This window comes from Oryctolagus cuniculus, chromosome 16 (genome assembly GCF_964237555.1).
Source record: "Oryctolagus cuniculus chromosome 16, mOryCun1.1, whole genome shotgun sequence".
Taxonomy (NCBI): Eukaryota; Metazoa; Chordata; class Mammalia; order Lagomorpha; family Leporidae; genus Oryctolagus; species Oryctolagus cuniculus.
In genome coordinates, this window is record NC_091447.1 from 28,846,704 (window position 1) to 28,862,704 (window position 16,001).

The 16,001-nt window shown below is 43.6% G+C and overlaps 1 protein-coding gene across 6 annotated transcripts in view; it reads right to left on the reverse strand.

The window, feature by feature from the left end:
* The window catches only part of VPS41 (VPS41 subunit of HOPS complex), a 187,422-nt gene that overhangs the window by 52,994 nt on the left and 118,427 nt on the right, over positions 1 to 16,001 (reverse strand). For all 6 annotated transcript variants that reach the window (XM_008261661.4, XM_008261660.4, XM_070059752.1 and 3 more), the window contains 2 exons: positions 9,841 to 9,907; positions 1,760 to 1,857 (listed from right to left, as the gene is read on the reverse strand). In XM_008261661.4, the coding sequence (XP_008259883.1) occupies positions 1,760 to 1,857; positions 9,841 to 9,907 (165 nt within the window). The remainder of the gene's footprint in view (positions 1 to 1,759; positions 1,858 to 9,840; positions 9,908 to 16,001) is intronic.

Below are 16,001 nucleotides of genomic sequence, written 5' to 3' on the forward strand. Positions count from 1 at the left end.
AGGACTACAAGATGTGACAACACGCATGAATGGAAAAAGCATCACATGAAGACTATCAGGGGGATAATAATGCATGATATAAAAATGGATTTTATTTAATGGAGTTAAACCAGCTTTTGGATATCAGAAAACAAAAGGGGGCAGGATGCTACAAAGCTTCTGTCTCTATTCTTTTTATCTTAATAGTTTATTCTGTATTTATGGATTTAAGATGCACTTACTTGGTGTTCTATAAAATGAATAAACACTGGCACACATTTTTTTCTTTTCCTGGTTTAAAAAAATTTTCAACTTAATATTTATTAACGTATTTTTTAATTTGCATTACAGTGAAATGCTTAATGTCACTTCCAAGACCTTCATTTTCTTCTCTGAAAAAATTCCATTTTCTAACTTGCTTTTGTATTGGCCTTTGCTTTTTATTCCTTTTCAGTACTGTCTGTTATTAACAAAGGTTTTCTCTTTCTTCTTTTCTTTCTTTGGTCAATTGTTTATTAGGCTTTCCTTTTTCATTTTACTGCTTCTGTCTTTACTTCTTTTCAATCACATTCTCAAGCCTCCCCACATTCCTCATCAAAAAGCATTGTGTTTACTCCCTCAGGAGCCACTGCTTTTCTTTATTTTCAAAAAATAAATAAAATAATAATAAACTGATGTCCTGCAATAGGCCTAGAAGCCAACCCTATTGATTTTAGTGGGTTTGAGTGTTCACTTAAGTCTACAGCGTTGCATTGCCTAGCAACATGGGCACCCAGAGCTTCAGGTTACTATAGTGATGGCTTCCTAATGCAAGTGTGCTCTCAGAGAAACACTCAGGAGCAACTACCACTTCAAAAAAAGGGCTCCCAGGGTTTTCCTCCCCCATTTTATTCCTTACCATTTGAAGAGTGGGGTGGGGTGGAGGAAGAGGAGACAAACAAGAGAACCCACTTACTCACTTACTGCAAAGGGCTAGAGAATCAATTGCAATTTCTTTTATGTACGGCATCCAAAAGAAAATCCTCCACAGTGAGCTCTCCTGGTTTATGTATTGAAACCTCCCATACCCCCTTCCTGGCAGGACCCCTGGACTCTAACAATAGGGACAAGCTGGCAATGGGGCCTGCCCTGGGTTTTCAAGGAAGACCAGTACGTGCCCCAAGCACAGGCCAAAGACAGAGGTTTCATTCCAAAGTCACACACAGTGAAATTTAGATCACCTGCTACTTGCCATTAGCCACACATTTCCAGGTACTGTCATCTGCATGAACAACTGGGAGACAGCGACAGTCCTTTTCAAGGCCGTAATCAAGCTGCTCACAAGCGCTAGGCCACTGGGAAGCAAACACATACGTCTGGACCAGAGGAAATAATGAAGTGCCCTTTCTGTAATTCCCTCTGACCACAGGACCCCATTGTACAGCCGATCAACTCCACTGCTGTCATTTCTGCTAATGCACACTGTCAGCTCACATTCCTCGCCTTTCAGCAAGAGGAATCCTTCACTCCGTTTGGCGCAAGTACCAAGAGAGATGGAAAAAACGGGAAAAATGACTCTTCCTCGCACAGAAGGAGGAACAAAGGCAGGCGAGGAGTGCGGGCTTTTGAGAGGCAAATACGTTAGGTCTACAGGGCAATCTCTGCTGACCTGATTTTATAGGTCAGAAAGTCGCGCTTGGCATAGAGCTGATGCCTCTGACAGCAACTTCATCTGAGTATAATGCTGAAAACGAGCACCCCCGCCCCCACCACCCCTTTGTATAGGGGAGAAAACAGTTACCGATTTTTCTGAAACCTCCTTTACGTAGGAAAGTACAACAAGCTGATCACAGAGAGGTGCCAGTCCACTGATGTAGAACTCCGTTTCAAACTGAGACACTGCAGACAAAAGGGAAATAGGAGCCACCATTAACAGGAACCCAAGGCAGTGACGATCAGAGGGCCACGTTAAATCTGAATGCTAGATGATGCTAGATGGACTCACTTTAATCAACGCTAACATAAAGGGGGCACGGATGAACATACTTTCCCCACTCAGCACTGAAGGTACTTCACAATCGCCAGTACTGGAGAAGTAGGAAGGAACCCAGCCCTAAAAATTCCCATCCCGAACAAGACTGGACCCAGCAGTAACGGCAACATGAATGGTAACCCGGTGCTCAGGTAGCTTAAAAATGACATGGGTAACTCACGTGAACCTACTCTGTTAATAACACGCATGGCTGCGTGCAGGTTTCTCGCGGTTGGAGCATTACTGTGGTACACATGTCAACAGAGATGCTATTTGCATGAGGGGTCTTCACAAGGTTCATGTCAAATGTGTATTAGGAAAAAACTACCCTTGGATTTCAAAATTTCCTCTAAGTAAACTTACCTTCTAATTCCATTTTCCATGAACTTTTTGAAGTATCCCCATTGTTATGAAATGCTGGTTTTGTATTAAATATTCTATTTAAAGATCTTGAGTTAGAAAAAAATCATGTAAATACAGACATTATGATGAGATACCAGAATTTTTTTTTTTTTTTTTTTTTTTTTGACAGGCAGAGTGGACAGTGAGAGAGAGAGACAGAGAGAGAAAGGTCTTCCTTTGCCATTGGTTCACCCTCCAATGGCCGCCGCTGCAGCCGGCGCACCGCGCTGATCCTGGCAGGAGCCAGGAGCCAGGTGCTTTTCCTGGTCTCCCATGGGGTGCAGGGCCCAAGCACCTGGGCCATCCTCCACTGCACTCCCTGGCCATAGCAGAGAGCTGGCCTGGAAGAGGGGCAACCGGGACAGAATCCGGCGCCCCAACCGGGACTAGAACCCGGTGTGCCGGCGCCGCAAGGTGGAGGATTAGCCTATTGAGCCACGGCGCCGGCTCCAGAATTTCTTAAGTAAAATAAATGTCAGAAAAAAATAATAAACTTTTCTTTATAAAAATAGTTGATTTAAAATTTAGAGGATGGGCAGGCTTTTGGCGCAGTGGTTAAGATGCTGCTCGTGATACCACCATCTCATACAGATTCAGTCTCTGGCCCTGATTGCTGACTCCAACTTCCTGATAATGCACACCCTGCAAGGCAGCAGGGGATGGCTCAAAAACTTGGGACCCACCACCCATATGGGAAACCAGACTGGGTCCCTGGCTCCTGGCTTCAGCTTGGCCAATCCCTGGCCAAGTGGCATTTCCCAAATGAACCAGAAAATGGGATATCTGTCTCAATAAATTATTTTTTAAAAATGTATAAGAAATATTGTATTAAGAATACAATACAGATATAATTGCACTAGACCCAAAAGATCTAGTAGAGAACTCTTGTGGGGAAGTACAAATATTACTATTGTATGACTGTAATGATTACCTGCTGTGAAAAAGAAATGATTGCTACCTCCAGATTAAGACTGAATTCAGGCTGGGCCGCGGCTCACTAGGCCAATTCTCCACCTTGCGGCGCCGGCACACCGGGTTCTACTCCAGGTCAGGGTGCTGGATTCTGTCCCGGTTGCCCCTCTTCCAGGCCAGCTCTCTGCTGTGGCCAGGGAGTACAGTGGAGGATGGCCCAAGTGCTTGGGCCCTGCACCCCATGGGAGACCAGGAAAAGCACCTGGCTCCTGGCTCCTGCCATCGGATCAGCGTGGTGCGCCGGACATGCCGGCCATTGGAGGGTGAACCAACCGCAAAGGAAGACCTTTCTCTCTGTCTCTCTCTCTCACTGTCCACTCTGTCAAAAAAAAAAAAAAAAAAAAAAACCAAAACTGATTTCTGAGTGGCCTGTTACACAGCAAAATCCACCTGCTACAGCAGAGGTACAGGCCGACATTCTTCCAGGAATCACATGCTGTACTTCATGGATTCATCTGGAAGTAAACTCTTATTTGGACTCGCAACATTTTCTAAGAATTTCTTGATTCAGATCTTCTCCACAGTTCTGGGTATTAGCTACAGATTTAGTTAGTTTCTATGATGAAATTTCTTTTCTTTTCCCACGTAGGGGAACTCACTGTATCATGTTGGAAACAATATTGAATGTCAGGTCAAGAAATCTGGGTTATAACTTCCACTAAATTGATCTTGGACAAGTCACTTTAACTTCTATGGGTATAACTTTTCCCATCCACAAGATAAAAGAATGGGAGCAGAACTAAATCCATAATATAGATGAAATGAGGGGCTAATAAAATTTTTCTTCTTTCTCCACTCTCCTTTGCAGATCACTTAGTGTTCTTTGTTTTGCCAGTCTTCAATGCTTGTCCATAGACAACTGTTTACACAATTTTCACACCAAAACAAGACTGAAGATGACCAAAAAACTTGTGAAATAGCAGTATAAACTTTTAAAAGGGTCACATTTTTCACACTTTGTCCTTAGGTAGACTGCATAGGTGGTTATCTTGGGAAGAACCAGAGATGAGTTCAAGGACAGGTGCTCTTGTCAAAGTTTTGCCACTTAACACGTTTTTTCTTTTCCTCTGTGGGCCTGAATTGAGTATTTTTATCTAGGCACCAAAAAATCATTTCGGTAAAGCAGTAATGTGATGAATGTTCACCACGGAGACCCAGCTTCAACGCAGTCCAACTCTAACACGGCTGTACATGCAGAGACAAGTACCCCCAGCAGAGCCGGGCTGAGGAAGGTTCTAGAGAAGCTCAAGGCGCTGGGGCGGGGGTTGGGGACGCCCAGGAATGGGAACACCTGCAAGTATGAGATGCTGCTGAGCACGATGGGGCCACACAGCATCCAGTGATGGAAGAAGCTGCATTTTCACCTTCTACAAGACATGTGGGCACATTAACAAGAGCTTCCAGCTACTCCTCAGGTTGTTAACTCTGATTGGTAGAAGTGAACTTGAGTTCTGTTCTACAACAGCACACTGCATTGTTGAAATGCTACACATACTAGTCCCTCACCAGCAACCGGGGTGAAGAATAGAGACTCAGAGATCCCTCAGACACTGTCCTCGCGGGACCCAGAAGGAGGCTTTGCTGGGTTTCCCTTCCATAGACACCCACGAGAAAATACCACCGAATGGCAAAGCAGCAGTGGGTGCCAAGGGACTCTTCCCACTGGGGGAGCCAGGTGGGCCACCTGGACTCACTGACTGGCAGCAGCACACAGCTCTCCTGCAGGTGGATAACTGTGCCTGAAGGCTGCTGCAAGACACGGAACAGAGAAGCCAGAAGGAATCCTATCCAGATCTTTCCTCCTCAGTATCCTGATGTTTTGCTCCAAAGCAGCTTGACCAGTGACACAGAGAATTTTCTGTTTTCTCATTAAGGACATGACAGAGTTCTAATGTGCTTAAAGGAAAGACTAAAGAAGTACATATCTCTATTTCACCTCTCAGCTCCACACACTACAATGAATATTTACTAACAATAAATCTTACAGGACTTTAGTCACTGATAATTAGTAATAATTTAGAAAAAGACTATATGCAGTGGATAAATTATAAAATGACCCCAAAAATTTATGAAGAAAAATTTTTGCAGTATACATAAACACTGTCAAGATTTTCAGAGGCTCAGTTAATCAAATTACCAATGTGTATAAAATTGGAACTAAATCATTCTTTTATTTTTGTTAGAGTAATTTCTCAATAAAAATTTTCTTACAGAAAACAAAATTGTAATAACATCCAGTATGATCCACACATAAAGAGTCCCAAATTAATAGCTTTATCACTCAGCAATTCATCTGCATTATGACCACTAGAAAGCATATCATGTGAAATAGAACTCACTTCCTTATCTGAGTTGCTGATTTAGGAAAATGTCTATAGCTGTTCTTAAAATAAGACATTTGAGAATGAACACTGGCATCTTATTTTTCCATAATTCTACTAATGTAACAAAACATGACTGCTTTTGGATGTAATATGATTCAATGTATTCTTTATATTAATGCTGAGTCCGGGAAGGGTTAGCCAGAACCAGTGTTGTCAGAATAAACAAGATGGTATAAAGAATACTACTATGATTTAGAGAAAGAAATGTTGAATGGCAACATTTTTCTTCCAAAGAGCATACATAAAATATGCAAAAGTTTATGGGCTTTGTGAAATATCTCCAAGTAATTACTGGCTTTATACTTCAAACTCAGAGTGGACCAACAGACGGTTCACTTTGTTTTTCCTGAAATTACATACCAATGACAAATCATTTTGATAAAAAGCTTTCTCTTTTGTCCTAAAGGTAACCCAGTTGGAATATAGGTGGCTTAGTGGTCTAGAAGCATAAAAACTCATCTTTAAGGCAATCATTTGGAAAAGATAAACCACAAAGAAAACAAACACAAACTCTATTGCATTTACAGAATATAAGCAGAAACAGAAAGCAAAAGCTGCTGGGCGGGGACCCCGTTTCCAGAGGGAGCCACAAGACACAGCTGTACTTCAGACCCAGGAACGGGTCCAGAGCCTTGCAGCGCATGCGCTGTGTTCGCACACACAGTGTTCTGATGAAGACCAGCAGAGGGGGCGCTACAGCTGCCACGCAGCCTTCCGCATCCCGATGCGGGCGGAAGCACTCCGCACTCTGGTTATTCAGGGGAAGGCATTCCTAGACACACTACAGGAAGTAACTCAGAAGCCAGCTGGGGCACCAGAGCAGCAAAACGGCTGCACCTGCTCAGTCTTCATCTCTTCACAAAAACGTCAAAGAGTTTCTGCACCAAAATAAATGCAACTCCATTTTCCCCTGACTTTTAAAGGGTCTGAAAGGTCGGAGGGTTACCAGCAACTTAGTTCAGTAAAGAGCGTCTGGGCACCCAATTATGCACGAGGTTCTCTTCCAGAAGCATCAGGATGCAGAAGATCTTGGCCCTGATGTATGGAAGAGTTTAAGCCGGTGTATTTACAGAAATATGAAAAACACCTCATGCGATCTGCAAAAATGGAAACAGGTATAAAGTAATAAAGGGTGCAAGGCAGGAAAAGGTACTTCCTGGAGAGGTGTGGACAAGGGTGGAATCGGTGTCAGCACTCACAACTATCAGCCTGTTAGCGGCACTGACAACATAAGACAAAACCACCTCTGTATTTCACTTAAAAGAAACTGTAATGTGCATTAGATTGCAAATGCTAAAAATCAAGGTTTTATTTAAATAAAAAGATCACCCCCAAATAACTTGCAAGTAGATTATCTCACTTAATATTCTATGTTCAGACTTGTATGAGATGACACTTTAGTCAATATCCTTAATACTTATAACTCAGTCATATTTAGGCTTGTAGATATACTTTATTGAGAAACAAAGTTGTGAAATGTATTAATCACTTCAGAATATTTTAGTAAACTCTTGTTTATATCTTCCCCAGATTCTCTTTCAATTACTTTTATTAAAAACGATAGTTTAAATAAAAAACCACTTTTTTTATTAATAAATGTCATGATGTACAGAACAATGCTGTGTTGAGAGGCAGTGTGTTGAATATTTTACATAAAATATTTCCTTTCACCATGACAACCTTGTCCTCACGTTAGAGGGCCAGAGAGAGAGGTTAAGTGATGTCACTAATGTCACTTAAGGAGAATTTGGCAGACCTAGGACTCTGAAGCCTTTTTCCCAGACACAAGTCACTCTAGAAAACGGTGTACAGCGGGGTGCAGAAGTGCTCTGATGAGAAGTGTGCAAGTGCTGGCCACAGCAGAGTTTTAAAACTTGACCTCTCTGGGGATTGTGTTGCATGTGGCCGGGGTGCCCCAGCCCGCTCTGCACTTGAATTTGCAAAGGCACAGCAGAACATAGAACTTGTACCTCTGCTTTTTACTTATTTTAACCCTTTTGATCTCACTACTGGTCCCAAAATGCCCATCAGGTAAATGCGATCCCCACCACCCCACTCCCTGCCATGTTCAGTGAATCTCTCCATAGGTCATAACTCTTCAATAAGCTTAATCGTTATCATTACTATTTTTTACTTACAAGAACAAATTGATAGCTTCTTGACAACATTAACTTCTGTGTTGTTTCTGAGATTTTGACTTCTAAGAAGAGTTGCAAACGTTTTGGCTTCTAAGAAATGTATGGTCATAGATATTTCTTTAATACCAATGCCATTTTTACCTCGTTTCCGAAAGAACAGAGGATCACACTGTTCAGGATTAAAGCAAGTTGTAATCCAGACCTCCCAATATTTCCCCTTTCCTTTATCCTACTCAAATACTCTTGTACAAACCACTGTGCCTCCCACTGTGGAAATGGTTTCTATTTTTTAAAGGTTTGCTCTCAAGAAGGGAAAAAAAATGGTCCTCCACCACGGACTCTAGTAGTAAAATGTCAACAATGCAGTGCTGTTAGGAACCATGCTCAGTCTTTGTCATACAAATTATATTACAAATAACTGCACTTTAATAATGTGATGCCAGGGCTGTGGGCTATTGCAGCCACTGTCTACACTTGGGGCAGTTGTTAGCAGTCACAGCGTTGAGACAGAAGTGTGCACGGTGATGATACCCACCATGATTTAGTGAGCACCTACTGTGTGCCAAGTGCTTTGTTAGGCACGTTACCCACGTTCTGTCTAATTCTCACAACCGCCCTAAAAGGTAGGTATTAGTGCCCTCTCTTGACAGGTGAGAAAAGTCTGGCTGAGGAACATTAAGCAACCTTATCAAGATCTTACATGGGCAAATGATTTATTTCAGCTTCACCTTATTATAAATTTATATTCCTCATCCACCATAGAAATAGGCAAATGAGCTTGTTACCTGACGTACAAAATGCAAAACTGCTTTTTTCTCAGAACAATTTTTCTAAAGTTAGTTACAAAACTAAGTAATAAAATTCACAGTCTGCCTCCCGTGGCTCATTTCTCCTGAACGGTCGTTTCTGAGTTACTGATTAATTCAACACAGGATTACCTAGTGCCTACAGGCCATTCATTGCACCAGGTCCTTAAGATCCACACAGCAACAGAAACCATGCTGGGCGTGTGCTCCCAGGTAGGTGATGGCCTGGTGGAAGAGGAAGGCAGCAAGGACACACACAGCCACTGCAACTGAGCCCAGTGCTGGAGAGGGGAGCTACACAGGGTTATCCGTGCCCACACAGGAGGCCTTGACCTGGTTAGGAAGCTGTGGGCTCTCCCAGGAGAGCCACACTGAGTGAAGGATGAGTAGAGAGGATGAAGTCAAGGAAGCTGAAGTGGGAAGAACATTCTACACAGGACAAGGAGGAACGAGGCTGGCTGGCAGGAGGCCTGTGTGCTAACACTAACAGCCCAAGAACCCAAGGACAGAGGAGCTGGAGAGGCAGTGCGAGCTGTGATCTATGCCGGCGAGTTTCCCCTGTATCCTGAAGCCGGGAAGGAACACAGCCCGAGCTGCTCTGGGCTTCGACTGCACTAAGACTGGCTTAGACGCGGTCACGGCAGAAGGAGATGAAGTGCTAAGGAGGCTGCTGCAGCTCTCCAAATAAAAGAGCCACAGCAGCTGGGGCAGACCTGTGAGGAGGAGCATGAGTATTTAGGAAGTGCGAGTGGGCAGGACCAGCTGTCAGTGGTGTCCTAGGCGCACGTGTGCATTAGCTTAAAATTCTCACAGCCAACCTGTGAAACACGTGCTCCTTCCCGCACTTGACAGGTGAGAACACGGAAGCCTGCCGAAAACTGCCCGAAGTCCAGGTCATAAGTAACAAAACCAGAACCAGACCCGTCGTTATTTGACATCAGAGACACCTACAAAATCACTGTGTGGAAATTAGACTATATAAAGGGTCTCCGGAGCCAAGGTTCAAAACTCAAAGGATTCTTGAACAATATATTTCATTAAGGTCCCCAGGAAGGAGCCTTGACAAATGTGGCCTTAGGTTTCCACTTAATCAAATGGGAGCTCTTTTGAAGTTTGACACTCGCGGAAGGCAAGCGGTGGAGCCATACCTATTTCAACATAGCGGCTTGGCAAATCCCTCATTTCACTGGCATGTCGTTCCTTCACTGAGCATATCTGGAAAATAAATTCACAGGTTACTTTATTCACCTGATGGAATATTCTTCATACTGTTTTATTCAATGTGCTATTTTTGTTAAATTAACCATGTAGCACTGAAGATGGAGTGCACACGAATTGAGCCTATGACTTCAATGATAGAAACTAATTTGACTGACATACAGCAGCCACTGCTTATATCCTCCACCATTGTTCTTCAGTAAAGTCTTAGTCAAAAGAAAAAAAAAAAAAAGAGGAGGGAACTATGATATCCTTTGAACATATTTCTAATGACCCATTCTCTAGAACTCTACTATAAATGTTACAATCAATATCATACACGATGATGGTCCCATGAGATTCTACTGCCTAGTGACACTGTGGCCAGGTTAGTTTGTGCATATACATTTTATGATGTTTGCATAATGACAAAAATCACCTAACTCTGCATTTCTCCGAACATAGTCCTGTTGTTAAGTGACACATGGCTGTATTTCCATCACTATCCTTTATAAAGCTGTACTGGGAGCCACAGCCAACAGCGCCCCATGGTTAGTGTGACCAGTGTTCCCATTAGACCTTGGGTTTCTGACTACATATTAGAAAATATGTTGATAAACATACTTTGCAAAAGTGGCACATACTTTTCTCATCTCAGTCTAATATGATCAGTATGTAACATGAGTTACATCATAGCCTGGCCCTTAGCCTGATTTTGTTATAGCCTAAAAGAATAATTTTCACATTTTTAAAGGGTTGCAACAACAAAAGAAAGAAGGAAGGAATGACAGGGGGCAGGAAGAAAAAAGGAAAGAAAGGAAACAACAAGAAACAGTAGAGATAGTATGTGGCCTACAACGCCAAAAACATTTACCAGAGCTGTTTTTAGGAAAAGTTCGTCAATCCTTATTTTAAATAATGTACACAGTTTGGGTTGAAACATATCTATGAGGGGACTTCAAAAAAGCTCATGGCAAATGGAATTAAGTTTATTTTGGTGCAAAACATTTTGAAGTCCACACATGCAAGGGTCTTCACAGTTTACGGAAAATGCTTATTACAAAAACTAACCAGAGATTTCAAAAAAATATTTGCATCAAAATAAACTTGTCTTTTAGGCTGATTTTTCCAAAAATTTTCTGAAGTGCCACTGTGTGACCACACTCGTCTGCCGAGTATATCCCCATCTATCTGTACCTGCCCAGCCCTCTCACACACACACAGGCAGCAAGCGTGTATGCTGATCTGGTTTCCGTGGGGGAGGGAGGTGATATTCTGGGAATAGTTTCTATTTTCTTTGCTTCGTTTTCTGAAGTAAATATATTCTCCTCTGTAATAAGAAATGAACAATGCACATAGATTCAGCTATCCAGGTAAGACTAAACCTGAAGTCAGGCTCTAACCCTGCGTGGTTCTTAGCGGTCAGGTTGCTGTCCTTTCCCTTCAGACGGTGTTCCCGAGAGCTGCTCTCCTCGACACAGCTACTCGCAGGCATCGCAGGAACACGCCAGGGGAAATCAACTCTACTTCGTGCTCCAGCACGAAGAGAGCATCATTAACAATCATCACTTCTATACAAGTTCCTTTTACTAACCTAACAACTTACTACAAATCATTTATTATTTAAATATTCTTCCATAACACAACTCTTAGTTGTCTTTATACTATTTTAAGAATGCATTTTAACTCATTTCATCAATCCCCCTATCATTAGTTGTTTGATTCTATCTCTAGTGTAAGCAATGGTGCACCTGACATACTTGTATAGAAAAAGGCTAAGATTTTTGTTTCCTTAGGATAAATTCCTAGAAGTGCAATTGACAATCAATGAGCAGGTTCACTCTCAGAAGGTTTTTTGTTTGTTTAACACACGTGACCGAATTGCTGTCCTGCAACACCTCAGCAGGCCCGAAACTGCACAAAATGACCCTGGTTCTTTACACAGGACTTGAATCCACGCCTGTGGGAGCAGAAGCTTCTACTCAGACATGCCCAGTTATCTTTTTCCTTGATTCTTTTTTGTCATTTCTCTCCTGTCCATCTCATACAATTTTCTGTCCATTCCCCCAATCTTCCTCAATTTCCTTCTCGTTTGGAACTTACAAGGTATCTACTCTCCTCTCCACACTTACCAGGAAAACCACAAAATCATCAAACAGTCCACAGTGCCAAATGGACAACTGTTTTAACTTGCTGATAAAAATGAAGAGGAATATTTCAAATGTTTTGAACTATAATAAAAAAGCAAATATAAGAGCAAAATTAAGTAGCCCTTTTTGAGCAACTACTTGGCAACAGTCCCAAGGATTTTTGTGAATCATAGTTATTAAAATTACAGTGCAGTCCTCTGGCCTCAGAATCAGCCCTTAAGGCATGCGGATCCAGCTGAAAAGCCCATGAGAGTATTTCAGGCATGGAAAGCCAAGACACTCTGGGAAAAAACAACAACAACAACAACAACAACAACAACAACCAAACCCTAAATGAAAGATCTCCGCGAGTGAGATCCCAGTGGAAAGAACAGGTCATCAAAGAAGGAGGTACCTTTCTCTGAAGGGAGGAGAGAACTTCCACTTTGACTATGACCTTGTCTAAATATGATCAGAGTCGGTGAACTCAGGGGGCTTCCATAGCCTTGGCAGCTCATGACAAGAGCCTAGGGTGATTACTGATGCCATAAACAAGAGTGTCAATTTGTTAAGTCAACAATAGGAGTCACTGTGCACTTACTCCTCATGTAGGATCTCTGTCCTTAATGTGCTGTACATTGTGATTTAATGCTATAACTAGTACTCAAACAGTATTTCCACTTTGTGTTTCTATGTGGGTGCAAACTGTTGAAATCTACTTAATATATGCTAAACTGATCTTCTGTATATAAAGAGAATTGAAAATGAATCTTGATTGAATGGAAGGGGAGAGAGAGCGGGAAAGGGGAAGGTTGCGGGGGGGAGGGAAGTTATGGGGGGGGAGCCATTGTAATCCATAAGCTGTACTTTGGAAATTTATATTCATTAAATAAAAGTTAAAAAAAATTACAGTGCAGTCAGAAAGACACACAAATAAGGCACTTGACTAAAGTGTGATGGGGAGGCAGGGGTACCACGAGCAGGGCAGGGAGGCTCCTTGGAAGAAGCTGCATGTAAGCTGAAGCAGCAGAGACGGGACAAGTGCACAAGACAGCACGATGATCAGAGCACAGTGAACAGCACGAGCGAAGCAGAGTGGAGGAGGTCAGGTCTTCAATGGGCAGTGAAAATCCTCTGAGGGCTTGGAATAGGGCACTTTCATCATCTGATTTGCAAGCTAGAAAGACTATTCTGGCCGGTGCCGCAGCTCACTAGGCTAATCCTCCACCTGCGGTGCCAGCACACCGGGTTCTAGTCCCGGTCGGGGCGCCGGATTCTGTCCCGGTTGCCCCTCTTCCAGGCCAGCTCTCTGCTGTGGCCTGGGAGTGCAGTGGAGGATGGCCCAAGTGCTTGGGCCCTGCACCCCATGGGAGACCAGGAAAAGCACCTGGCTCCTGGCTTCAGATCAACACATTGCACCGGCTGCAGCGGCCATTGGAGGGTGAACCAAGGGCAAGGGAAGACCTTTCTCTCTCTCTCTCACTGTCCACTCTGCCTGTCAAAAAAAAAAAAAAAAAAAAAAAAAAAAAGACTATTCTAGGCTTCCACAGCCTGGGAGGCACACGTCAAGAGCCTCTGTTGATCACTGAGGTCACACATATAAGAGTGTTAATGGTTAAATTAACAACTCGAGTCACTGTGCACTAACTCCCCATGCAGGACCTCTGTCCTCACTGAGTTGTACTAGGCGAATTAACTGTAAAACTTGTTCTCAGTTTTTTTATATTTTGTGTGTGTTTTGTGTGTGCAAACTGTTGAAATCTTTACTTAGTACAGAATTGGTCTTCTGTGTATAAAATTAATTGAAAACGAATCTTAATGGAGAATGGGATTGGGAATGGGAGAGGGAAGAGGAGGTGGAGTGAGGGTGGGAGGGTGGGTATGGTGGGAAGAATCACTATATTCCTAAAGTTGTACTTATGAAATTTGTACTCGTAAATAAAAGGTTTCTTTGGGGAAAAGAAAAAAAGAAAGAAAGGCTATTTATTCTAGCTGCTCTGTTTATGGTGAAATTAAGGGGCAGGGTGGAGTGGGGAGGCCTGGCAGGAAGACTGACAGCAGAAACTTGAGAGATGTTGAAAGGAACTGAGAACTGACTGGGTTTCCTCCAGGCCTCAGACACCCTGGAGGGGGACGTTATCAAGTCTAACCTGGAGATGAGACCATGGGTGCTCCGAGACTTCCCCGAGACCACGAGGCCACGGTTAGGACTCACACTGAGGCCTGCCCATCCCTCCCTAGCCACATCGCCATCTCTCTCTGCACTACTGGCAAGTAGTCATCAATTTGCCCGTATATGTATGTGGAATGCTAGAACACATGGTAGGTTCTTGGTGAATGTTTGCTGGGCAAATGGCCGAGTTAATTAAATGGCTAGCTCCACTGGCACACTTCATCACCCTGGATCTTGTTCCTTCCCAGTATGACCGCCTCCTGAGAGAAGCCGACGTCCTTACGTTCTCTTTGCTCCACGGAACTAAGATTCTGAACTAAGAAGTGCTCAGCATACTCATAAAGCGGAAGAGAACGAAGCGCCAATAAAATGAACCGTGCGACACGAACATGTTCTCGGAACTGGATGCTAATTTGGGCGTGGTGAAAGCGCATTCATTTTTCTGGCTGCTGTAAGAGACTACCATGAACCTGGAGGGTGCAAACACCTGAAACTTATCCTCCCACAGTTCTGCAGGCCAGGAGTCGAAGGTCAGTTTCACTGGGCTGAAACCAGGCTCTGCAGAGCTGCACTTCCTCCACAGGCCTAGCAGACTCTGTTCTTTGCTTTTCCAGCTGCTGGTGGCTGCCATGCTTCCATCTCTGTCCCTGTGCGGGAGGGGCTTCTCTTGTGCAGGAGCACTGACCTCGACCTCCCTCCCAGAAGTACACATGCACCTGTATTTAGAGCCCATCCAGATAAGGTAGCATAACCCCCCATCTCACAACCCTAAATTAATCACATCTTCTGTCCTATACAGTAATATTCACTTTTCTTCCCATACATAGGGCTCCAGGAAACAAGACCTGCTGTCTTTGCGGCCATTATCCAGCCACTAGAGACAGTACACTGGTAGCAATCAGAGAACCTCTACATGTCCCTACAGGCTCATTTTCCTTGTCTTCCATCCTAAGAAAGTAAGAGTTGAAAAAAAAAAAAAAAAAGAAAGAAAGAAAAAGAAAAGCAGAGAAAAGTTACCTGGTCCATTTCAGAAATTTTTTAAGTATTAAGAGTGTTAGATTATTGGCCGAGTAACTAGACACATGCGTTAGGGAAATGAGGGGACCAGTTGTTTTATCTTAAACTACTCTTAGAAGCACTTTTCTTCTTTTTTTTTTGTTTTTAAAGGTAGAGTTAGACAGTGAGAGAGACAGACAGAAAGGTCTTCCTTTTCCGTTGGTTCACCCCCTAAATGGCTGCCATGGCCGGTGCGCTGTGCAGTTCCGAAGCCAGGAGCCAGGTGCTTCCTCCTGGTCTCCCATGGGGTGCAGGGCCCAAGCACTTGGGCCATCCTCCACTGCACTCCCTGGCCACAGCAGAGAGCTGGACTAGAAGAGGAGCAACTGGGACAGAATCCGGCGGCCAACCGGGACTAGAACCTGGGGTGGTGGCGCCGCAGGCAGAGGATTAGCCAAGTGAGCTGCGGTGCGGCCAGAAGCACTTTTCTTCCAGTTACTCTACATATGAATCTGGCTGTCTTCATCTAATACATGAAAAAAACTACCCATGTTCAATTCAAAGGAAAGGAAAGAGACCCTGAATAGCATTATGGTAAGGGCCTGGAGGACAATGCAAGTTTGTTTGTTTGTTTGTTTTTTTGACAGGCAGAGTGGACAGTGAGAGAGAGAGACAGAGAGAAAGGTCTTCCTTTGCCATTGGTTCACCCTACAATGGCTGCCGTGGCTGGCGCACCACGCTGATCCGATGGCAGGAGCCAGGTACTTCTCCTAGTCTCCCATGGGGTGCAGGGCCCAAGCACTTGGGCCATCCT